The sequence below is a fragment of the Dipodomys spectabilis genome, unplaced genomic scaffold (assembly GCF_019054845.1).
Source record: "Dipodomys spectabilis isolate Male_0828 unplaced genomic scaffold, ASM1905484v1 ptg000240l, whole genome shotgun sequence".
Classification (NCBI taxonomy): Eukaryota; Metazoa; Chordata; class Mammalia; order Rodentia; family Heteromyidae; genus Dipodomys; species Dipodomys spectabilis.
In genome coordinates this window covers 212,236-237,280 of record NW_024870917.1, presented here as the reverse complement: position 1 = coordinate 237,280, position 25,045 = coordinate 212,236, and the positions used below count along the sequence as shown (strand labels likewise).

The 25,045-nt window shown below is 52.4% G+C and overlaps 1 protein-coding gene across 1 annotated transcript; it reads right to left on the bottom strand.

Moving 5' to 3' along the window:
• Positions 1–548: 548 nt before the first annotated feature.
• On the bottom strand, positions 549–19,146 carry Pard6b (par-6 family cell polarity regulator beta). Its single transcript, XM_042699298.1, has 3 exons — positions 19,044–19,146; positions 12,603–12,825; positions 549–3,372 (listed from the first exon to the last, which is right to left on the bottom strand). The coding sequence occupies exons 1-3, from the start codon at positions 19,107–19,109 to the stop codon at positions 2,546–2,548; spliced, it is 1,116 nt and encodes a 371-aa protein (XP_042555232.1). The 5' UTR covers positions 19,110–19,146; the 3' UTR covers positions 549–2,545.
• Positions 19,147–25,045: the final 5,899 nt, after the last annotated feature.

Here is a 25,045-nt window from a genome sequence, read left to right as displayed (position 1 = left end):
GCACCAGGCTGGGGCACGCTCGTACCCCGTGTTCCTCACAGACTCCCTGCTGCTAGCAGAGACACAGAATTGGGCTGCAAGACAAGAGGCTTTCCTTTCATCAACTCTGTATCTTTTTTCCTCAGAAGTTTTGTCTCTGTGTGTGTACACACACACATACACATCAGTTCTGAGGCTTGAGTGCTGTCCCATGCTCATGCCTAGCGCTTTACCACTTGAGCCACAGCTCCATTTCTACTTTTTGGTGGCTAATTTTTTGGTCTCCAATTAACAGGACTTAGCTGCTCGGGCTGGCTTTGAACAGGGATCCTCAAATCTCATCCTCCTGAGTAGCTAGGATTACAAGAAGGAAACACTGTGAATGGCCCATTCCGGTCCATGCCACGTGCTCATGTGGTGCAGGATGGCAGTGCAGTGCCGAGCTCACTGGAAACAACCAAGTTGGGGAAGCAGATCTAACGCAGCAGCTCTCCTCCGGGCTTGCACGCTGGGCTTCCGGCCTGCTGTCCTGAGGTGGATGGTTTTCGTACAACTTCAAACAAGAAAGGAGCCTTTACACAAGTCTACCTTTATTTGTAAAAAATAATGTACAACTAAAGCTAATTTGATTTTTAAAATCAAACTTCATTTAGTGATAATGTACATTTTATAATAAAATTGTAGTAAAATACTGACATTTGATAGTTTAAACAAAGTATCATTCATGTAAAAATCATGTTTAGCATGTAAAATTTAATTAGAAAATTCATAGTTCACAAAAGTACATATATGTTGTTGATAGCTTGAGAACATTATTATAATTTTACTTAGGATACAGAACAAAATTCACAGTTAGGCCTGACACTTAGAACTATAACATTTTACACTGGATTAACTGATACTTTTGTTAGTAAGGTGCACTTGAAACAACTAATTCTGATGACCAATGAACTGATATTTTATTGTGTAACAGAGACCTATTGGTTTTTATAATGCTTAATCATTGAGCCAATAATTTAGATGACAGATCTAATTGAACACATAGTATGTAGAATTAAAAGAAAAGAGTACTAGCAGCTTTGATTTACATTTCTATGAACAGACACAAGACAAATCTGTATTGTACTCTTAAAATCTGTACAAAAGTCAAGCCCTGAAGCATGTTTCCCCAAGAGAAAAGTTCTAATGTTAAAACTTTGTTTAAAATAAAGAGGGGGGGAGGGAGAGAGAGGAAGAGGGGGGGAGAGAATTGGGGAAGAGAGAGGGGGAGGAAGAGGGGGGGGAGAGAGAGAGAGAGAGAGAGAGAGAGAGAGAGAGAGAGGTAGTGTGTACAGGTATTTTCTGTGAGCTGCTTGCCTGGCACCAGGTCTGGTCCCTTCTCTGTCTCCTCTGGCCCCTGAGGGCTCACAGAGTGGGTCCAGCCTGGAGGGGACAGGGAAGGGGGGACCGAGGGGGGCCCTCAGCAACGCAGCCACCAGAGGACTGTGCTGGAGACCCATGGACACGCAGTGTGGGGCTGCATCCAGCAATCTGCGTGTCATCTTCATAGTTACCACAGAGAAAAGAAATCATCCTTCAACACGGAGTCATCTGAACCTTCATGGTGCGCGGCACACTGCTGCGGCGTTCATTCTAGCCCTAGCATGGCATTAATTAATAAATACCGTAAGTCCCGGGCACGCTGGGTCTGAGCAGCCACGGGAGCTGGAGGTGTGCAAGCCAGGCGGCGGGGCCCTTTGTCCGCCCTGGCCCTCAGTGGAGGCATCCATCGTGAAGTCATAAAATAAATAGCCTGGCAAAGTGAGTGCGCGCTGCTGTGAGAAGCTACACGTTCTTCCTAAGTGGAGGCGGTGGTCCCGGACCGCCCCCCCGCCCCCCAACGTGGTGGAAAGCCTGGCTTTTGGATAAAAAGTGCACAAGTATATCCTGCGAGGCGTTTGAGTCCAGTGATTCCTGGGACCACGAACACAGGTTGAGAGAGCCACGCTCAGCACAGCGCAGCGCAGCAGCCGGGGCTCCAGGGAGGTCAAGGCAGGCTGGAGCCCGCGGGGAGACCCGCACCAGGCCCCCAGGGAACCAGCCTGGAGCCGAGGGGGCAGACAGGAGGGACCGCCCGTGCACAGCCCAGCCACGCGGGGAGGGACTCCCACAGCCCACCGGTGGGACTTCTTGCAAAGTGGAGAGCAATGCATTTGAAAAAGGAATGTTACACTTAACACTACTGGACTACTAATTAAAACAAAAAAGCCAAAAAAACCACAACACAGTACTAGGAACAACAGAGGGCTGAGGCTCCCGGGGCGCAGAGCTCGGGGCCCTCGTGTGTCCTGGGGCGTTAAGCAGTTAAGAGGCCAGGCGGCCGCCAGGCAGTGCGCCCAGCCTCCGGTCAGCACACAGAAGAAGCGAAGCACACGATTTCACCAGCAGTGGCTGCGCCTTACACTCCACCTGCGCCGGTTCACAAATCCGCTGTGTGTGGCACTGTCAGCCCGCAGGGCTGCTCCCCGTCCCAGCCCGCAGCCTGGTGTCGGGGTGGGTATGCCCGAGCCCACGAGCGCCCACACGCTCACAGGGTTATGATCGTTCCGTCCTCCTCCAAGAGTTTCTGACCAGGAGCCCGGGCTTCGAACTCCGGGCTTGGGCCGCTGGCCGCAGGCACCAAGGCCCCGGCACTGGAGGGGATGAAGCCATTGTGGGGCGACTCAAAGCTGAGTTCTATGTGCGTCAGGGACTCCAGGCTCTGGGCGTCGGGCGTGGCCTTGGGGATCTGCCGGGGGACCCCGTTGTCCTCGATGATGATGTCCTCCTCCTCGCTGTCCTCGTCCCCGGGCTCGAAGCGAGGCTCGACCGGCTGTGGGTAGCCCAGGCTGGTGTCCGTGGACTGGCCCGAGCTGCCCGAGGTGCGGCTGTTCCTGACCACGTTGTTCCTCTGGTTGGCCGGCCGCACGGTGATGATGAGGTTGTGGCTGTTCGCGATCATCATGTCCGTTACCTGGTCGAGACTCTTCCCTGACACCTCGATGCCATTGACTTCCAGAACTTCGTCGTTGACAGCCAGCAGCCCTGTGCTCTGCGCCAGGCCTCCCGGGACGAGCCGGGAGATGAAGATGCCCGGGACCTTCTCCAGCCCGTGCGGGGTGACCCTGACGCTCGAGCCGTCCCGGATGTAGAAGCCCAGTGGCTTCTCAGTGCCGTACTTGTAGAGGCGCACCCTGCGGTGCGTCTCCGGGAGGATGTCCACGTCGATGATGGACGACACTGGCCGGAAGTCCTGCGGCATGCTGATGACCAGGTGCGGCTTCCTCCTGTGGTTGTCGGGACGCAGCACGTTGGTGAGCGCGCTCTTCTTCTTGATGAGCGTGTCTGTACCAAAGGCACTGTAGTCTGCTTCTTCTGTTTAAAAGTCAAATATAATACAGTTACAGAAGGGTTATGAAATGCACGCCTGCCCACCGCGGAGCTGCAGGGGACAGGTGAGGCAGGGGTACCTGGCTGGCACACAGCAGGGCTACACCGAGGGAGAGCAGCCTCAGGCAGAAGGGTGGGAAGGAGCACTAGGGGGCGCTCTCTCAGCAACATGGAACACACTACATCTGGAGGCAGACCTCTCAGATCTCTCCAGCTGCCCAGGTGAGCCTCCAGCCTCCTCCTATCTCGGTCTCCCCAGTTGATGGACCACAAGTGTGCAGCACACCACTGCACTGCCCTCTACCGACTGATGCCCGAGCACCACTTTGTAATAGCTGCTTTAAGCTGAGTGCAGGTGGCTCACCCCTGTAATCCTAGCTACTACCAGATCTGAGGATGGAGGTTGGAAGCCAGCCTGGACAGACAAGTCCATGAGACTCTTATCTCCAATGAACCACCAAAAAGCCAGAAGTGGAGCTGTAGCTCAAGTAATAGAGAGCACTAGCCTTAAGGAAAAAAAAAAAGCAGCTCAGAACCAGCACTGAGTCCCTGAGTTCAAGCCCCAGGACTAGCACCAAAAAAAAATAAAAGAAAGAAAGAGCTATCAATCTGGGGCTGATGTTGGGTGAGTGGGCCTGCAACAAGTACTTAGGGTCGTGGTCTTCTGCAAACAAATCTGGAGCCACCCCCCACCCCTAACTGGGCTTCTCAGTCTTTCATTTCCCATATTGGGAAGAGTGTAAGACCTTTAATTTTCCTTCATTGTGTGAGCAATAAGGGACAATGACATTGTCATACACAGCAGACACAAGGGAGTAGCAGGGACTCTGGCACCCATCCCCAATCCCAGGCCCATTTTCCTCATGCCAGAAAGTCTGCCTTTCTGGCCCAAGTTTTGCACCTTAATGCTCTGCACTTCATGTTAAATACCACAACACCTGTATGTACCAAGAGATACACATGAAGGCTGAAATCATCCTAAAGCCAGCATGGTCATCTAGCCCATGGAGGTAGGGCCTGGGATGGAAGGAGAATCTGCCAACGCACCAGAGAAGTGGAGTGGTGAGAAGCCATCAAGGCTGACAACAGGAAGGTTGAGAAGGCTGAAATCAGATGTTTAGGGCTGGGTGTGGTGACACACACCTGCAATTCCAGCACTGGGGAGGCAGAGGCTAGAGGGTCAGGAGTTTCATGGCAGTCAGGGTTACATAGGCTGCACCCCGTTACAAAAGCAGGCAAGCACTCAAGAAACAAAAAGCAAAACCGTAACTAACTGGAGAAAGAATAAGTAAAAAAGTCAAATTTCCAACAATTAAAAAAAATACCTTATGGACTGGGAATGTGGCTGTAGAGTGCTTGCCTAGCACGCATGAAGCCCTGGGTTCGATTCCTCAGTACCATATACACAAAAAAGCCAGACGTGGTGCTGTGGCTCAAGTGGTGGAGTGCTCTCCTTGAGCAAAAGAAGCTCAGGGACAGTGCCCAGGCCCTGATCTCAAGCCCCAGGACTGGCACACACAAAAAAAAATATATGGTTGTTGTTGTTTTCGGCCTGGCCTGGGACTTGAACTCAGGGTCTGGGTTCTGTCCCTGAGCCTCTCTGTGCTCAAGGCTAGTGCTCTACCCCCTTGAGCCACAGTACCATTCCCAGCATTTCCTGAGTAGTTTATTGGAGATAAAAGTCTCACAGACTTTCCTGCCCAGGCTGGCTTTGAACCGCAATCCTCAGATCTCAGCCTCCTGGGTAGCTAAGATTACAGGTTTATAATAATAGTTTTGAAGCCAAGTAGTTCACTCCTGTAATCCTAGCTACTCAGGAGTCTGAAATCCAAGGATCATGGTTCAAAACCAGCTAGAAGTGGAGCTATGGCTCAAGTGGTAGAGCACCAGCCTTGAGCAAAAGAAGCCAAGCCAAGAGTGCAAGGCTGTGAGTTAAAGCCCCACTGCTGGCACGCATGCACAGGCAGGCACACACACACACACACACACACACACACACACACACACACACACACACACACACACACACACACACACACACACACACACACACAGTGTTGGAAATAAAACCATTGATGCAAGAATCTTTTTTGTGTAAAATGTTGTCAGAAACTGGGTGTGTTTTCTGACATGCATTTTTATTTGACAACAAGCAATAATGAGAGGCTACGCAGCATGAACAAGGGAAATTCCAGACCCTACACACTGGGACCCACATCAGCTGCCCACGCATCTCCCCATGGGAAACCTGACCAAGAAACTCCAAATCTGCATAATTTGGCATGGCATGCAGACTCCGTGTGAACGCTCGCCACCGAGTTCTCAGAAGCAATGTGCCCCAGGACAAAGGCACCTTTGTGCGTCCATCTAGCTAATCAGTTTCCAGCCACTGGGAAAGGGCTGTGCTGGCCGGAAGCCAGGGTGCAGGGTGTTGGTGTGAAGTGTAAAGGTGAATGTCCACGGGCCGGGGCTGGTGTCCCTCGGCGTGGACCCAGGGTGGGAGAAGTCCGCTCCTGACTCACAGCAGCACACCTGACTCACAGCGAACCTTCTGCCCAGCACGGGAGGATTACTCAACAGGGAGGAGACAGCAGCACCTCCTGGCCCCCAGCCCGGCTCTAAGCAAGGATCCGCCAACAGTCTTCCTTCATCCCACACTCCACCTAGCCACCAGGGCCTCTGCCTCTTTAATGTGACCTCGAAAAGCCTGCCTCTCCCATCCTCAGCAATTTGCAGACTCCAACCACGCAGGTACACAGGCTGAGGGACTTGTGAGCAGCACACAGATTCAAGAAATGAAAGCCGGTGCTGGTGGCTCATGTCTGCCATCCTAGCTATTCAGGAGGCTGAGATCTGAGGATCATGGTTCAAAAGCCAGCCAAGGCAGAAAAGCCCATGACACTTCTCTCCAATGAACCACCAGAAAGCCGGAAGTAGAGCTGTGGCTCAAAGTGGTAGAGTCCTAGCCTTGAGCTAAAGATTAGTCTAAGGACAGAGCCCAGGCCCTGAGTTCAAGACCTGCCAATAAAAGGGGAAAAAAAGAAAAAAGGCTTGGGGCTGAGAATATGGCTCAGTGGTAGAGTGCTTGCCTTGCATGCATGAAGCCTTGGGTTTGATTCCTCAGTACCACATACACAGAAAAAGCCAGAAGTGGCACTGTAGCTCAAGTGGTAGAGTACTAGCCTGAGCAAAAGAAGCTCAGGGACAGTGCCCAGGCCCTGAGTTCAAGCCCCAGGACTGGCAAGAAAAAAAAAATGGCTGGCTCCAGTTCCAGCAAGTCAGACAGTGCTGGGCATGCCTGTAATCCCTGCACTGGGGAATTTGAGGCATGGCATGCCTGAGCCTCACGGCAAGACTCTATCTCAAAAGAAAAAGCCACACAGTGTGTGTCTCCCGTACTGGGGGCCAGTGGGTTCCTCTTGCACAAGTGGCCATAACAACACACAGAGGAGCCATCGGGGATGTGTTCCCCAAGAAACTCGACAAGACCGGCCAGCAGCCTGAGTTCTCCGACCCTGCTCGGATCCAGTGCGAGGCCTGGCAGTCCCTCAAAGGGCAGGACGCCACTACGAGCGGCACGCAGATGTTGCATACTCTTCATTTCGCAGTACAGAAACATACCAATCACCAAATATTCAACCAACCGCGCCAGGCCAGGCCCTGCACCCGGTGGTGCTGCCCCAGAAGACAGCAGCAAATGTCCATCAGGAGCAACGGAATCGAAAGGGGCGGGGGCAGGGGCTGACGGGGGACCCAGCCTGGCTGGTAGCGGGGTGATGCAGGACTTTCCTGGGGAAGTGAGGTAACCAGGAGGAGGAGGAAGGCTCCAGGCTCAGGGTGCGACCCATAGGGAAGTCCAATGGAGGGGTGGGGAGAGATGGAAGGGTAGAGAGCAGACACCAGGCCTCCAGGCCAGGGACAAGGTTTGCACTCGCAGCCCCAGGCGGGGGAAGAGAAACAGGGCCTTTAAGGGAGAGGGAAGGTAATCTCATCTGGTTTTTCCCCCCATAGAGTATCCCTCCACATCGGGAAGCTGGAAAGGACAGGACGGAGGCTCTGCAGGAGGCCCCCCCACCCTGTGGAGGGGCTGGGGAGGGTAATTAGAGCACAGTTCTGGCGGGCTTGGGGAGCTGAAAGCAGGCAGGGTAAGGGCCTATGATAAGACATCCAGGTTTACACCCAAGCCATTACTGTCATGTCTGAGACGTGACTCCACAAGTTCGTTCTTTTTCTTTTTGTCATTCGTGGGGCTTGAACTCTGGGCCTGAGCTCTGTCCCTCAGCTCTTCAGTTCAAGGCCAGCACTCTACCACTTGAGCCACAGTGCCACTTCCAGTTTTTTGGTGGTTCATTGGAGATAAGCGTTTCATGGCCTTTGCTGCTCGGGCTGGCTTTGAACCGTGATCCTCAGATCTCAGCCTCCTGAGTAGCTAGGATAACAAGCGTGAGCCACTGGTATCCAGCCCCACAATTTCTTATTCAAGATCCTGAGTGAGCCCAAGCTTAACCTTCTAGTTTCTCTTCACCTCCTTTGAATAAAACCATGATGCAAACATATTTGTCCCATTTGCAAAGAGCAGCAGGGATGGCGATGTGACTCAAGGGGTAGAGTGCAGCTAAGGGACAGTGCCCAGGCCCTGAGTTCAAGCCCCGGTACCGGCACAGAGAAACTGAGGTATGGCTCCTAATTCAATCTTGAGGAGGGAGGTGTCTAAGCTCCTGTGGGCACAGCCAGGATCTGGATCTAGAAGGCCACCTCTGGCACCGGCTCAGTCCCAACCTTACGGGAGCAGTGTGTCACTGTAAAGGTACAACACGGAAGTGTTTTCTCTTTTCACTAACTGTTTAGTACTCTGGTGCCACCTAAACCAGAAGAGACGGGACTTTGTGACCCTCCTTTTGTCCCTCTCCCCAATCAACCAGGACAGCCCAGGGCTCCAGGAGGGGCCAGCAAAGGAGCTGAGGATCCGCCATACAAAACCTTTTCGCTTTGTTTTTGCTTCCTCGTTTACAGCCTAAGAAATAGGATGCAGGGCTGGGAAGGCAGCTCACTGGGAGAGCGCTTGCCCTGCATGCATGAGGCCCTGGGTTCAATTCCTCAGCACCACATAAGCAGAAAAAGCTGGAAGTGGTGCTATGGCTCCAGTGGTAGAGCACTTGCCTTGAGCTGAAGAGCTGAGGGACAGCGCCCAGGCCCAGAGTTCAGGCTCTACAACCGACAAAAAAAAAAAAAAAAGAAAAAAAAAAAAAAAAGAAATAGGATGCAATAAATTGTCTGAACAACGGAAGGGGTGACACTGACAAAGATTTATGGAATTGTAACACCTTTGTACAACTACTTAATAATGATAATTCACCCCACCCCCCCTCTGCTGACACAGGGCTTGAACTCAGGGCCTGAGCCCTGTCCCATAGCTTTTCCACTCAAAGCTGGCTGTCTATCGCTTGAGCCACTGTGCCAACTCCCACCTTTTGTTGGTGAGTTGCAGATAAGAGTCTCTTGTTTATCTGCCTGGACTGGCTCTGAACATTTCAGACCCCTGGCTCTCAGCCTCCTGAGCACCTAGGATCATAGGCGTGAGCCACTCGTGCTAGGCTGTTAAGAAGCTTTTCAAGAACTGAAATAACCCCATCTCGGAGTCTGTGCTATGAAGTATTACATATTCAACCATAAGCTTGCACTCAAAGAAACTTTACTTAGTGGAATATCAGATTTTAAAAGATTACATGGTTTTAAAGTCATTTTGGAATTTTTTTAAAGTCACTGTTTCAGCAGATAATGTGTTGTAATTAGGCAATGAAGTCGAACGAGACTTAATGTCATGCTATTTGATTCAGGAAGGTTTACATAAAATCAGCTTTTTATGTAAGCATGTTTGGCTTTGCTTGAAAGGGAAGAAAGTATCAACACAACTCCAACACGCTGTAAGTCTCTCCTGAGTTAGACACTGACAGGCCGTGGTAAATAGAATGGAACTGAAGCAGTTCACTGAGTCCCGTGGATCTGGTACGGCTGGAAGGGGCAGGGAGGTGACCCCAGGACTCCAGCTGGGCACAGCAAGGGGACTGCCTGGACAGAGCCAGGGAGGAATGCTCTTCAGGGAAGAAAAGGCAGGCCTACGCCAGACAGCAACAAGCTTGCCAGTCCAGGGACAGAATGCCAGCGGCTGTGGGCACGGGGGCCACTGGAGTGGGGGAGGCAGGGCTGCTGTCCATAACATGCAGGTCTGGCTGCAGTGGGAAGCCATCACAGGAACCAGCGAGATGCAAACAGACTCCCATATTTTTTCTGGTCATGTTGGTGTCTGTTAATTTTTAATTTTTTTTTTTCTGTCGGGCATGGGGCTTGAACTCTAGGCCTGGGCACTGTCCCTCAGCTCTTCAGTTCAAGGTGAGCACTCTACCACTTGAGCCACAGCGCCACTTCCCATTTTCTGGTGGTTCATTGGAGATAAGATCTCACGGCCATTCTTGCCCGGACTGGCTTTGAACCATGATCCTCAGATCTCAGCCTCCTAGGTAGCTAGGATTACAGGAGTGAGCCACCAGTGCCCGGCTAACTTTTAATTTTTAAATAATTAACAATTTACTTATTGTCAGTTGTGGGGCTTGAACTCTGGGCCTGGGTGCTGTCCCTCAGCTCTTCAGCTCAAGACAAGCGCTCTACCATTTGAGCCACAGTGCCACTTTCAGTTTTCTAGTGGTCTACTGGAGATAAGAGTCTCACAGACTTTCCTGCCCAGGCTGGCTTAGAACCACAACCCTCAGATCTCAGCCTCCTGAGTAGCTAGGATTATAGGCATGAGCCACTTGTACCTGGCTAAGTTTTAATTTTTATTTATTTTTTGCCAGTCCTGGGTCTTGGGCTCTGTCTCTGAGCTGCTTTTTGCTCAAGGCTAGCATTCTACCACTTGAGCCATAGCACCACTTCGGATTTTTCTTTTCTTTTTCTTTTTTTGTTGGTCGTGGGGCCTGAACTCTGGGTCTGGGCACTGTCCCTCAGCTCTTCAGCTCAAGGGTAGCATTCTACCACTTGAGCAAGCCATAGCACCACTTCCAGCTTTTTCCCTTATGTAGTGCTGAGGAATCGAACCCAGGGCCTCATGTATGCAAGGCAAGCACTCTACCACTGAGCCACCTTCCCAGCCCTCGGCTCTTTCTATGTATGTGGAATTGAACCCAGGTGTGGAATTGAACCCAGGGCCCTGGGTTCAATTCCTCAGCACCACATAAGAAAAAAGAAAAAAGCCGGAAGTGGCGCTGTAGCTCAAGTGATAGAGTGCTCACCTTGAGTTGAAGAGCTGAGGGACAGCGCCCAGGCCCAGAGTTCAGGCCCCACGACCAGCCAAACAAAACAAAACAAAACAAGGCTGGGAATGTGGCTTAGTGGTAAAGTGCTTGCCTAGCATGCATGAAGCCCTAGGTTCAATTCTTCTGTAACACATAAACAGGAAAAAGCCAGAAGTGGCACTGTGGCTCAAGTGGTAGATCTCTAGCCTTGAGCACAGAGAGGGCTCAGGGACAGAGCCCAGGCTCTGAGTTCAAGCCCCAGGATGAGCAAGAAAAAAAAAAGGTAAAAACAAACAACAACAAAAAACCATTGCTCATACAATGTACTATGTGTGCGTGCGTGTGTACATGTGCTTATTTTAGACAGGGTCTCACTATGTTGCTTAAGCTCCTTGCATCAAAGTTCTAGCTGCCAGGATTAAGGATATGTACCACCACACATAACTCAAAAAATACTTCCAAACACTCAAAATATTCAAAGGTTGATTTTAAAATTTTAAGAGATAGCCGGGTGCCGGTGGCTCACGCCTATAATCCTAACTACTCAGGAGGCTGAGATCTGAGGATCACTGTTCAAAGCCAGCCCGAGCAGGAAAGTCCATAAGATTCTTATCTCCAATAAACCATTAGAAAACCAGAAGTGGTGCTGTGACTCAAGCGGTAGAGCACTTGCCTTGAGCTGAAGAGCTCAGGGACAGCGCTCAGGCCCAGAGTTCAAGCCCCACGACCGACCAAAAAAAAAAAAAAAGATTATGTCATAACACCAAAAAGAAGAAAAATTTGGGGGTGGGGTGGGACTTGAATTCAGAACCTCAGTGCTACCCTGAGCTTTTCTGCTCAAAACTACCCTGCTTTACCACGAGGAATCGAACCCAGGGCCTCATGTATGCAAGGCAAGCACTCTACCACTGAGCCACCTTCTTGATTTTTTGGTGATTAACTGGAGATAAGAGTCTCACTAGTTTTCCTGCCCCAACTAGCTTCAAACCATAACCCTCAGCTCTCAGCCTCCTGAGTAGCTAGATCACAGATGGGAGCCACCATCACCTGACAGGAAAAGTTTAAGAGAAAACTGAAGTACAAGGTGCTGTGATACACACCTATAATCCCAGAACTAGAGAGATTGGGATTGGAAAACTGCAAACGTGAGGCCAGCCTGAATCCTACACAGCAGGACCCTGTCTCAAAAATCCAAAAGAAGCCAGTGGCTCACATCTGTAATCCTAACTACTTGGGAGGCTGACATTGGAAGGACGGTGGTTTGAGGCCAATCTGGGCAGAAGAGTTCAAGACTCAAGGAAACTCTGGACATGGTGGCTCATCTATCACCTTAGGCACACAGGAAGCCTCATGTGGGTGGCTCACACCTGGGCAGGAAGTAAGACCTTCCTTATCCCAAAGTAACAGGTAAACCTCAGGGCTGGAGCTGTGGCTCAGCGGCAAGAGCACCTCACCAAGCAGGTTTGAAGCCCTGAGTTCAGATACTTGCAATTTAAGAAAAAGTTTTAAGGACTGAAGCAGTATGTAACTCATGTGGTAGAACACCAGCCATGAATAGAAAAGGCCAAAAGAAAAGCCCAAGGCCCTGAGTTCAAGTCCCAGTACAAACACACACAAAGAAAACATTTTAAGGCTAGAGGTATGTCTCAAGCAGTAGAGCACCAGCTGCAAAAGCACAAGGCTCTCAGCTCAAACTCCAGTATGGCAAAAACAAAACAAAACCCACCTCAAACCTACACACATTGCCAAAGGGCCCCTGAAGAAGGAAGGGAAAAGCCACTAAACCTTGTTAATGTGGAGAATGCACGTTATGCAGAATGCATGTTCACTAGGTTCCCAGCAAAGTCTATGCATCCTTTCTGTGCAGAAAACCATTCCTACTTGTAACTCCACCCTGTGATCAGCGGCACGCTCAGCCGTACTCACCCTTCTTCTGAATGAAGATCCGGAGCAGCGGATTGGCGGTGGAAACAGCCTTGTGGTAGTTGTCGTCGTTGTTGATGGGCAGCAGGTCTCCGTGGATGTCTGCGTAGCCCACCAGGACCTCGACGTTGGGGATTTTGTGGACGTGCTGCAGCAGCCCATAAAACTCCTCAAATCTCCCTGGCTTTGACCTTTCCAGTGAGAAGCGCCGGAACTCAGCACCAAACTGCAAAGACAGCAAGCAGGTGAAGTAACAACAGAGGGACCCAACTAGGAAATGCAAAAGGCGGGTGTGGTGGAACCCAACCCGCCAGCTATCCCAGCTGCTGAGGCTGAGAGTTCAAGGTCAACCTGGGCAATATAGTAAGCCATCTGAAACCTCCAAAAGAAAAGGAGAAAGTCCGCTGCCAGAGGAGGAAAAGCAGAATGGCGTGAGAATGGGTCTCCCTCTGCCCCGCCGTGGCTCCCACGGGAAGGACATCTGCCCAGGCACCGGCTCAGCTCGACCCCGGGAGCTCAGGTCCCTCGGGGACCTGTCCTGCAGGGACTCAGCTCAAAGCCTGGCTGGAGCCTAAGCTGACAGCAATAGTCTCCCCACGGTGGTCATGGCGGAGGAAACATGACTCCCAGGTCTTCAGTCTGACCACTAGCCTGAGCACTTCCATCTCTTCTCCCATGTTCTCATGGGATGTGGCAAGAATCAGAGCAGGCTTCCAGAACAGACTACGCTGGGCAGCAGGGGCTACTCAGCAGGGTGTATCATCTAAGACCTAGGTCTGGAGATAAGCACTGTTTTCCCCATGGAAATACAAAATGATAAGCGTCTAAATACATTGTACATATGTGTGCTACAACTATCCTGAAATTCATGCAATAAGTGTTTTATGTGCCGACCTGGGCACTGGAGGTGCATGCCTGTAATCCTAGCTACTCAGGAGGCTGAGATCTGAGGGTCACAGTTCAAAGCCAGTCTGGACAGAAAAGTCCCCAGGACACTCTTTTTTTATTTTGGTCCATCGTGGGGGGCCTGGGAGGACACTCTTTTTTTTGGGGGGGTCCATCGTGGGGGGGAGGGGCCTGGGCGCTGTGGGGGGCCTGGGAGGACACTCTTTTTTTTTTTTGGTCCATCGTGGGGGGCCTGGGCGCTGTCCCTCAGCCACTTCCGGCTTTTTTTCTTATGTGGTGCTGAGGAATCGAACCCAGAGCCTCAGGCATGCAAGGGAAGCGCTCTACCACTGAGCCATCTTCCCAGCCCCACCCCAGGCCACTCTTATTGCCAACTAAGCACTCAAAAAAAAAAATCCCCCGGAAGTGTCCCTGTGGTTCGAGGCGTGGAGCACTAGCCTTGAGCACAAAGAGGCTGAGTTCAAGCCCCACAATGGACAAAAAAAAAAGTGTTTATGTGCTTGGCCCAGGGCTAGGCCCCAGAGCCCAAAAGGCTCAGCTCTGCTTTATTAGCTCCCCAATTAGTGGGTGAAGAGAATAATCACTTAGGGAATCCTGCAGATAGGGAGGCAGCCCTCGGCAGCCAGCGGTGGTCACGGCGCAGCCTCCAGCCTGCCCTACACCTCAGCTCTCCCAGGGCCGATCAGGAAGTGGCTGTCTTCAGCACTAGCACGGATTTATCCCTCACTGTGGGACTGGCATGGTATTTCCTCCACTGGGTTTGGAAACTTAAGAAGGCTGAAGCAGTCTCCTTTAAGTGTCCCATTCACCTAAGTTTGGGAAACCATGGGTCACTTTAACTGCCCCCTAGGGATCACTGTGAAAACCAGCACCCGAAAGGCTCAGTTATATAGGCAGGGTGCGGCTACTGGCAGAGGCTTGCCTACCGTGTTAGAGGCCCTGGGTTCTGTCAGGACACAAAAAAACCCAGGTCCTCTGTGTTTTGTCCAGAACCAGTGGCTCATGCTTATAATCCTAGCTGAGATCTACAGAACCTAGGTTTGAGAACAGCCTGGACAGAAAAGGCCATTAGTGAAAAGTTTTTTTTGTTTTTAAGGCTCAGTCGGGCACCAATGGCTCAGCGGAAGAGCTGAGGGGCAGCTCAGAGGTCTGAGTTCATGTCCCATGACTAACCAAATAAAGCAGGGCTGCCAGGCACCGGGGGCTCACGCCTATAATCCTAACTACTCAGGAGGCTGAGATCTGAGGATCGCAGTTCAAAGCCAGCCGGGGCAGGAAAGTCCATGAGACTTTTTTTTTTTTTTGGGGGGGGGTCTGGTCATGGGGCCTGAACTCTGGGCCTGGGCACTGTCCCTCAGCTCTTCAGCTCAAGGCTAGCGCTCTACCTCTTGAGCCACACCACCACTTCCGGCTTTTTTCTTTTTGCTTATGTAGTACTGAGGAATCGAACCCAGGGCCTCATGCATGCAAGGCAAGCGCTCTACCACTGAGCCACCTTCCCAGCCCCTCCATGAGACTCTTATCTCCAATTAACCATAACCAGAAGTGGTGCTGTGGCTCAAATGGTAGAGTATCCAGGCCCAGAGTTCAAGCCCCACAACAGACCAAAAAAAAAAAAGACCCTGGGTTTGACCCTCCAGAACCACAAAACTTTATCATTATTATTATTATTATGTGGTAGGTCGTGGGGCTTGAACTCTGGGCCTGGGCGCTGTTCCTCAGGTCTTCAGCTTAAGGCAAGCCCTTTACCACTTGAGCCACAGGTACCACTTCCAGTTTTCTGCTGGTTTGTTGGAGATAAGCATCTCATGGACTTTCCTGCCTGAGCTGGCTTTGAACGGTGATCCTCAGATCTCACCCTCCTAAAGTAGCTAGGATTACAGGCATGAGCCACCGGTACCACAAAACTTTTTAAGCAAATGTTTGCCCAGCAAGTTGACTACTGACCTTGTTTATCCCCTAAACCCCAACTAACACCAGGTAACACTAACCGGAGCAGCCTGAAGCCCATGCAGAGAAGCCTCTGTGCAAGGGCAGGGCTGCACAGATCCCAGGACTCAGTTTCCCCTCCCTCCGCCTCTGCCCACCCCCCCCACCCCCGCTTTTGCTGGCACTGCGGCTGTAGAGTTTCACTGGGCCTGTTCAGTCCCCCTCCACTCACTAACGTACATCAAATATAAGTAAAAACTCACTAAACACAAATAGTTAAAACAGTTCTGGAGACACGTTCCTGAAATATGAACACTAGCATTTGTCAAGAAAGTCAGGTGACTCACAATGAAAGATCTCAGAAAGCCTAGTCACACCTTCTCATTCGGGAGTCAATAAAGACTGGGGCCCACCCTTCCTATCAGCTAGCCTGGTGATGCTATCAGTCAGAGTTTCTCGGCCGAGTTTCTGACTAGCAGTCCGGGCTCAGACTCATCCCCTCCCCCACCCCTCCCGCGGCTGCCCAAGGAAGCCACCCCAAGCACTCACTGTGAACATACAGACCACAGGGGCCAAGCACCCCCTCCGCTCCTCCCGCCTGGAATCCCAGCTCCTCAGAGGCTGAGATCTCAGGATCTCAAAGCCAGCTGCTACAGGAAAGTCTGTGAGACTCTTATCTCCAATTAGCCAGCAAAAAAAAAAAAAAAAGGAAGTGGAGGTGTAGCTCCAATTCTATCAGCACCAGCCCTGTGGGGAGGGGAGTCCAGAGAGCAGGCCCTGAGTTCATGCCGAGAGAGACAGACAGACAGAGATAGAGGAGGGAGGGACACACACCACATACACAATGGGAAACTGGCTTCACAGATGTCTGTGCTTTTGCAAACGCTGGCAGCAAGAGGGGAGAGCAAGAGAAACAGTTACGCTTCTTGCAGCAAAATAAGTAGAGAACTTTTACCACATTAAGAAAATGACCATGAAAAAGTTAAGACTCAATCAGTAATCACCCACCGTGTGAACCACTTACAATGTTTTGCCTGGTCTTGTGTGTCTTGGGCATGCAGAATACCCACCCCCTGCCCAATCAGGCTACAAGAGAAAATTTTAGAAAGGCAAATGTAACTGGAATATTCTGTCTTCCTAGGAATAATGGTTAGGAAGGATTATGGCTTCAAGAATGTTGCAAGGTCACTTTATTTTTCATGGTGCTACAATCAAATCCAGTCTCACACAGGCTAGGCAAGAGCTCAGCTACTATGTCATCCGTAGCCCAGGTACAAGGTTGTTAAAAGGACACCTCTAGATTAACTGAGAATATTTCCAACTCTAGAGAAACAATTAGGAAGATAAATCAGTCACCAGAGAAGTCACATGATTGCTAGTATCACAAATTTAACTAGCCTTATATTTACATTACCCATTATTTTTACTATCTGCACTATTTTTACCTATGTAAAGATAACAAAGTTGACACTACTGTTTCCTATGCAAAAGAACAGGAGAAACGAAGATCCTAAAAGGAGAAGCTACGCAATACCTGGCCTGGGATAAGACCCTTCACAATGATGATCAGTTTGGCAAAACTGGAATCACTAAAGCAGCAGAAAGGAAATACTCCCAAAAACCTGGGCTGGGGTACAAGTCAGTGGTAGAGCACCTGCCTAGCATGTGTTTGGCCCTAGATTTGATCCTGGGTAATGGGAGAGGAACTTATGCCCAAATAGTTGAGATGATCGATGTTAAGCTGGGCGTGGTATGGCATGCCTGCAATTCTGAGACTCAAGAGGCCAAGGCAGGAAGATCACAAGTTAAAGAGGCCAGCCCGGTCTACATAGGTAGGTCCTATGTCAAGAAAAGATGACATGTTTTCTTTAACCCATTAAAAAAAACACATGTATCTACAACATGTGTTTACAACCTCAAGTGCCACAGACACAGCCTGGACACTATCTACCTAAAGTGAGCCCCATGCTCCCAATGCACATTCAGACCACTTGCTTGGAGACATGGGTCACTAGAAGCGCAGTGTGGCAGATCAAACACAGCATGTCGCTTAGACCTAAGTATGTAAAACATTCAAAAATCAGCAGGCAGAAGAGGAAGGCAAAAAAGCCTGAATTTCCAGTCTCTGCTTCCTCTCCACTTCTCACTACTAGAGACAAATTCCTATGATTTTACTTATCAGTATACCTACAATCCCTACTCATTTTTTCCTATGATTAAAAAAACTCACTCCCCAAACACGGAGACCAAACACGGAGTTTCAGGATTATGCAACATCACAATTTTTTCCCCCTTTTCATATGTCAACCCTCACAAACCCAGAGTAATGTCAGGAGAAGGTGTAACTGCTGGACACAACACGGCAAGCCCTGGTCTCTGTCGCTAGCCTGGGCTTTCCACCTTACCCACTGGCCCACACAGGCAGGGCCCAGGGCCCAGCAGGTCTTCAACTGTTTTCCGCACATTTCTGTTTTAATTAAGCAGAACCATTTCTGCCATCAGTATCTGTCCTCAGAGGCAAACTTTTTTCTTTCTCCTTTTGAGTCAGGGTCTTTCTTGCTAGGCAGGCTCAGGCTGACCTCCAGTCTCCTAATCCTCCTGGGTGCTGGGCTACAGGTGGGCACCACCATACCCTGCTTCTGATGCTCAATGTTTTTAAATATCTCTCGCACACACACACAAATCACTTTAGGAATGACAGCTTCTTGGTTAGAGAAACATGCAGAACTTTGCTATCAACCCTAGACAATAACACTATTTTCTCCACCGGCTCTCGGCAGCTTTCCAGGCGATCCTCCAGTCACTCCTCGGTCCCGTCCTGCACCTTCCCAGTTACTTCTCATCAGTGAGCCTCATTATTTCTAAAGTTGATACGATTTTACATTTCTCCTCCCCTGTGGTCCGGCCTTCTCAAGTCTATCTTCAACGTTCCCAGGGCCTGGGCAGTGTCTTCTGATTCCCGTTCTGGAAGGTCTCCTCTCCGCGTTACACTGGGAGAAGCCTCCAGTGCAAGGCTTCGTCGTCTCTCCGCAGCGGCGGACCTGGGCCCGCCAGGGCAACCGCCCCCCCCACCCGGTTCGACTCCGGAGAAGCTTGCAGAAAGTGCTCCTCGCTCCCGTGGCCGCGACCACCTTCGGGAAGAGCTGGGAGGCGTCCCCGGACCGACCCCCGCGCGGCCCCGCGCCCCGGAACTCCGAGCACCCCGAAGTCATCGCCCCCCGGCCGGCCGGCCGCGGGACGCGCGGGCCTCCGGCGGCTCCCCACGGTAAGCCGAGCGCGCTCGCCTTGGAGACGGCGCGCACCCCGAAGTTGGAGCCGGGCGCAGCCCCGGCGGGAGGCAAAGGTAACTTGTAGCCGAGCGCCGAGCTCGGGTGGCGCCCCGCGGCCGGCGGGGAGATCCCCAGGCTTCCGTGCCGCCTCCCGCGGGCGCACTGGGCGCCGGCTCCGCCCCTGAAGCCCGAGCGCGGTCGATCGCTGCGGTGGGTCGGGGTCACCCGGCAGGCGCCCCCGCCGCCCGATCCGGTAAATTCCTCCCGGGACCCCCCGCCCGGCCCGGCCCGGCCCGCGGCGGGCGGCGCCCGCGGCCTCCCCGCCCGCCCGGCCGCGCACCTTGCTCTTCACCTCCATGGTGCCCAGGCAGCCGCTGCTCGCTCCGTGCCGGTGGCCGCGGTTCATGCTGAGCGCGGGGCCGGGCCGCCCCTCCGGAGCGCGGGGCGCGGGCGCGGGCTCGGGGCGCGCCGGGGCCCGGCGCCTCGTCACCGGCACCTGCAGAGGGGCGGCCGCGGCCCGGGCGTCCGCGCAGCGCTGCGCGTGGCCAGCTTCTCCCGCGGCGGGACCGGCGGTCAGACTGGACTGGCGGCGCGACCGGCGGAGTCGCGATTCCCTTCTACTCTCGGGGCCCCGGGGGCGGCGGCGACCGCGGTGGGTGGAGAGGGCGGAGCGGAGGCCACAGGCGCCGCCGCGGCCTCGCTCTCGGCCGCCTCGGGCGCGCCCCCCCCACTCGCCCGCGCGCCCGCGCGCGCGCGAACCCAGGCCGGGCCAGCGCTTGGGCGCGTGCGCGCGCTCACCTGCAACCCCTGAGCAGCCCCGGCCGCTCGCGCTCCGCCCACACCCAATAGGAAGCGCGCACCTGCGCCCGCAGCGCCAACCAATCCTTACACGTCTTGCGTGATGGATGGGCGGGCCGCTTTCGCATAGGCCACGCCCACTAGCACTCGATTGGTGCTGAATTAAGAGGGAGGGGCGGATCACCTGAAGCTTGTGGGCCTTCCGAACTCAGCAGGAGAGCGGAAGGGCGCATGCGCCAGCCTTGGAGTTCCGCCCCGGGAAGGCGGTACGGGGAGGCCTGCCGGAAGCGCGAGCGCACCTGGAGAGAGGCTCGGCCCTGGGGTGCTTTCTGCGCACGCGCGGCACGCCTGGAGCCGTGCCCGACCCGAGGCTCGCTGAGCTTGGCGCGCGCGGGTCTCACGCCCGCTCCGAGGAGGTGCGCGCCCCCGTCCCGCGCGCCCCCGCCCGGCCCAGCCGCGGCGCGCTCCGCGGCCGCTCTTCAGGCTGGGATACCGGCTTTCCCGCCCCTGCGCGGAGAGCCTCGGGCTCGCGCGCGGGCGGGTCGTGTCCGGGGTCCCCGCACCCTCCCCAGGCCGGCCGGCAGGGCGGCGGCCCGAGGCCTCGCCGCGGCGCCACGCCGCCCGGGCCGTGGGCACCGCCGGCCGCCCGCCAGGCTCCTCCGCGCCCTTCAGATTCCTGTCGGACCTGCGTCTTCTCTCCGCGCCGGCCACTCCTGGCCTCTGGTTTGTGTTGGTGACCAGCGTGGCCCTGGCGACGGACGACAGCGAGCCGCCGGGCCGGGAGGCCGCGGCCCGGCCGTGCCCACCGGGGAGCCGGGGCGGGGCCCGGGCCGCCGGCGCCCCACCTCCCGCTGGCCCGCCCCGGAAGCCCCCCCAGGCCGCGGTCACCCCCGCTCTGCTCCCCCGGGCCGTGTGTGGTGCGGGCCCGTCTCTCGGCGGCCCTCGGTTGTCTTTGGGGGTTACCTTTGCCCCCTAGGTTCAAAGGTGAGAGGCCCACCCGCCCCTCCCCCTGGCGGATTCAGTGTGACATCTTCGTGGGCGACTCTAAGGTTTTTCCTGGCTGTTTGGGGGTGGCTGAATAATGAGTACCTTCCCGCCCCCCTGCAGAAAGTACCTGTGTGATTCAAGCTCAGGTGGAAATGCGCGGGGGCTGGCGGGGTAGCTGCAGGCCTGGTGGGTGGGTGCCGCCGTGCAGGCTTATCTGGCACTGTAGGAGCATTTATTTTTATTTTTTTTGCCAGTCCTGGGACTTCAACTCAGGGCCTAGGTGCTGTCCCTGAGCTGCTTTTGCTCAAGGCTAGCGCTCTACCACTTGAGCCACAGCGCCACTTCCGGCTTTTTCTGCTTGTGTGGTGCTGAGGAATCCAACCCAGGGCTTCATGCATGCAAGTTGAGCATTCTACCACTCAGCCACATTCCCAGCCCCTCCAAGTATTTTTTTTTATGTATGTTCTATCAATACTGATCCAATTAGAATTGGAACCAAGACAAGTTTCAAACAGTACCCATCTGCTAGGGACTGGTAGCTCACACCTGTAATCCTAGCTACTTAGCCAAGATCTGAAGAACACAATTCAAAAGCTGCCCAGGCAGACAAAACCTTGAGTCTTACCTCCAGCTTTCCAGCAAAGATCCTGAAATTGAGTGCCAGCCTTGAGCAAAATGCTAAGGGAGAGCACCAGGGCCCTGAATTCGAGCCTCAAGTACCGGCATCAAAATAAATAGATATAGAAATAAAACAACACACATCAGAACAACAATGTCACTGTATATCATCTCCATTCTGGAAAAGTCTGTCATGTTCTTGTGAGACAAGACAGCTGAGACAAAATGACGGCTTAGTGGTATGTGATCAGATTGGCCTCAGGAGCTCCATGAGAAGATCTCTGGGGTTCTCAGCGGTGCCCCAATCTGCACTGATAAACTTGTCACTACCTGGAGGAACCTCCAGTGTCCATCTTCTTTACACTCCACCTGGTTGGCAGGCCTCTTCTCGTCCCAGGCGGGAAAGGGGGGGGGGGGGGGCAGGTCGCCGGGTGGCTGAGCTTTGAGCTTTACAGCTGTGACTGTTATCCACACTCATGTATCAGGTCTCTGAAAGAGGAAGTTCAGGGGTGCCAACGCACCTGCGTGGGCCCTGCATTCCTGGAGGTGTCCTCACATCCTCCCTGCCCTCCCCTTCTTGGGGTGTGGCACCCCTAGTCATAGATTTTCCTTTCCAGAAGAGAGGGGCAGCCCAGAGCTTCCTGGATCTGGTAACACAGACCTGGCGACGTCACTCGGCGCCTGGGTAGTGTACAGGAGGAATGTGGGGAATGACTTGAGGTTGATAAAGGTGTGTGGAGGAGGGAGGGTTCTCCTCCATTCCTGGAGCGGAGTGGCCCAGGGAGACTATTCTCCAAGCTTGATTTCTTGAGAAACATGAAACCTAGACAAACATCATAAAGAGACTTCTGCTTCTGTCTCTTCAGGTGTTTTTGTTTTTTTGTAATTTTAATAGAGTCTTACTCTGTAGCCTACCCTGGCTTCAAACTTACAATTCTGCCTCTGCCTCCCAAGTGCAGGATTACAAGTATGCACACAACACCCAGCCTTGTTTCTTCTGCTTAAAGCCTGACTGACCCTCACCTCATTTCTCTCCATCATCCTTCTTTCCCCACCCCCAAATCCTCTAGCCAAAGCTGCTCAAGACCTACATGTGGACAAGAAAGCTGGTCCCATGGCCTGTGAGAATTAATACCCAGTGGCTTAGAGAGATAAGAAAGGAGACTATCTGACCAGCTGTGTAAATTATAGGTTCCCCAAATCATCAGTCAGGAGCGAGCTATGGGGGAGTGGGGTATAGTACCATAGTCTCACACCCACACACATTGGGCCTCTGACCTTCTCTGCCCTCTGGGAGAAGTTAATGAGGGTTATGCTTTTGCATAACTTTCTGTCTAAGTTCTACAAACAGCTGTTAGCTTCCTTTGAAATCTACCTTATGTGGTGGAGTTTGTAATTTTCCACAATGGGTGGTTTTAATTCACATTTTGTTTAATGATAACTCTGTCTTTCCTTCTTCCTCCAACTCACAGAGAAGGAAAAGAGGTGGCAGAGGTCATAATTTTTTTTTTTCCGGGGAATTTCTCTTGCCAGCTCTTTTTCTTCTTGGTTGCTCAAGTTCTGGTTTTGGTGGAGCTGGTTAATAATTCTTTGAAAAAGGGCTGAAGTGTATGTTTAGGAATCCCAGGCTACTCAGTGAAGCATTTTAAGTCCTTTAGCAGAGGCCAAATTAAATCACGTGGTCTGCTTTCTGGTTAATGGCTTATGAGGCTTTACCCGTTTGTGTGGGGGCTGGGGAAAAAGGCACACTGCTAGAGAAACAGAAATATTTCGGGTAGCATCTAAGGAGCTTCATGCCCATTTAGGTAAAATTTAAAAAAAAACCTTCGAGAGAGGCAGAATGGGCCAGGCATCATGCCTAACTCTTAGCTTTGGCTTGGTGCTAACCTGGCCCTCTCTTGGACTCAGTTTCTCCATCTGTAAAGGCAGGCATGGGATGAGGTCATCTTCCCCCTCCCCGCTTCCAGTGCTCAGCAGTCCCCGGCTCCCAGGGGATCATGGGGGATGAGCTTGTTTCAGCCTCCACCGGATGACCATAAACTGTGGATCCAGGAGCACACAGACAGGCTGCGGTCACCTGCCTAAACGCTCCATCCCAGGAGGTAGTAATGAAGATGAGGATGGCTGCTATTTCCAAGAGACAGCAGGAGCCAGGACCTGGGCTAAGTGCTTTTCCATGGATGAACTTAGCTTTGTTTTAAGTTGCATGGAAAAGCAATGAATCTTGTAACATCAGAAGGGGCTGGTGATTGGAGCTGATAGCTGTTGATTGCAGTTCTCTCTCGCTGGGAGACTAACCCTGTTTTCTTAAGCATGCAGCCTACCCCCCCCCCCCCAGCTGTCCTCCTACATGAAAGAGGTCTCCCTAAGTGCCTAGAAATCCCTTGAGCTGGGGGTGGGGTGGGGCTCAATGGTAGATCAGGACCCTGGGTTCCATCCCCAGTACAACAACAAAAATCTCCCAAACTCAGGACTTGAGCTAAATACCTAACAGTAGACATTCATCTGCCACTCCTATGTGACCTCAGTCAAGTTCTTAACTTCTCTGAGTCTCTGTTAACTCATCTGTACCATGAGACTAATAGGAGCAATACTTGCCTTAATTCATGTACAAAGCCCTGAGGAGGGAGCCCAGCATTGAGTAAGAGCCCCATAAATATTACTCTCAACTGTCATTATTGCTCTCTAATTGTTACCTACTACATAATACCTTCACATAGCTCACTAGTTTATCAATTATTAAGTGCACATGGTTCACTAGTGTATCAATTATTTATTAAGTGCCAAATGTGTCAGCATGTAAATTGAGCTCCTAAGGGAAGAGGAAAGGAAAGAAGCTGATTCCTGCCATCCAGGTCCGCCCAGCGCCCCGCATTGTCCACACACGGGTTGTCCACAGACACTGTGAACAGCCACAGCCAGCAGACCAGCAGAGCACCTGCCCCCACCACACCCCTAAGAGGGAACTACCCAGCGTCTCTAAAAAGGGTGGCTCATCCAGGGTCACCTCTGATCCTATCACCAGCTAGCTGTGGAACCCAGTCTATCTTCATCTCTTTTCTCTCCCCAGGGAGCTTGCGCTAGTGGCTCACGCTTGTAATCCTAGCTACTCAGGAGGCTGAGATCTGAGGATCTCAATTCAATGTCAGCCCAGGCAGAAAAGCCCATGAGACACTTATTTCAGTTAACCATCAAAAAGCCAGAAGTGGAACTATGGTTCAAGTGGTAGAGCACCAGCCTTGAGCCACAAAGCTCAGGGACAATGCCCAGGTCTTGGATTCAAGCCCCAGAACTAGCATTAAAAAAAAGCAGAAAATAGGTATGGTGGCCCACATTGGTCATCCTACCACTGGAGAGACTGAGGCAGGGGATTGACAGTTCAGGGCCAGCCTGCACTACGTAAGACCTGGTTAAAAAAAAAAAAGCCAGATGCCGGTGACTCAGGCCTGTAATCCTAGCTACTCAAAGACTGAGATCGGAGGATCAAGGTTCGAAGCCAGGCCAGGCAGAAAAGTCCACGAGTCTCTTATCTCCAATAAACAACTCAGAAAAAGCCAGAAGTGATGTGGCTTAAGTGGTAGAGCACTAGCCTTGAGCACCAAGAGACTTGGAGACAGAGCTGAGGCCCTGAGTTCAAGCCCCAGGATTGGCAAGAAAAAAAAAGGGATGGCAAGAGTCTGGCATGGTATACCCGTAATCCACCTAGCCTCTGTGGAGACTAGGTGCAGAGAAGGTGGGAAGCAGATCCGAAGGCCCTCAAAGACATGTGCCATATTAATAATACTGAAGTGTGTGTGTAAGATGAGTGTGTGTGTGTGTGTGTGTGTGTATGTGTGTGTAAGCTACTTGCTACTTGAAAGGCTGGGGTTAGAGGATTGCTTGAGCTCAGGTGTTTGGTACAATGGGGGTGGGGGGACATTGTCTCAAAATATAGAAGAT

Excerpts from the sequence above, each read along its gene's own strand:
- Pard6b (XM_042699298.1), bottom strand. The coding sequence starts at position 19,109 with ATGAACCGCGGCCACCGGCACGGAGCGAGCAGCGGCTGCCTGGGCACC. Across the intron at positions 12,826-19,043 it reads CCATGGAGGTGAAGAGCAAG|TTTGGTGCTGAGTTCCGGCG; the intron begins GTGCGCGGCCGG and ends CTGTCTTTGCAG. Across the intron at positions 3,373-12,602 it reads GATCTTCATTCAGAAGAAGG|AAGAAGCAGACTACAGTGCC; the intron begins GTGAGTACGGCT and ends ACTTTTAAACAG.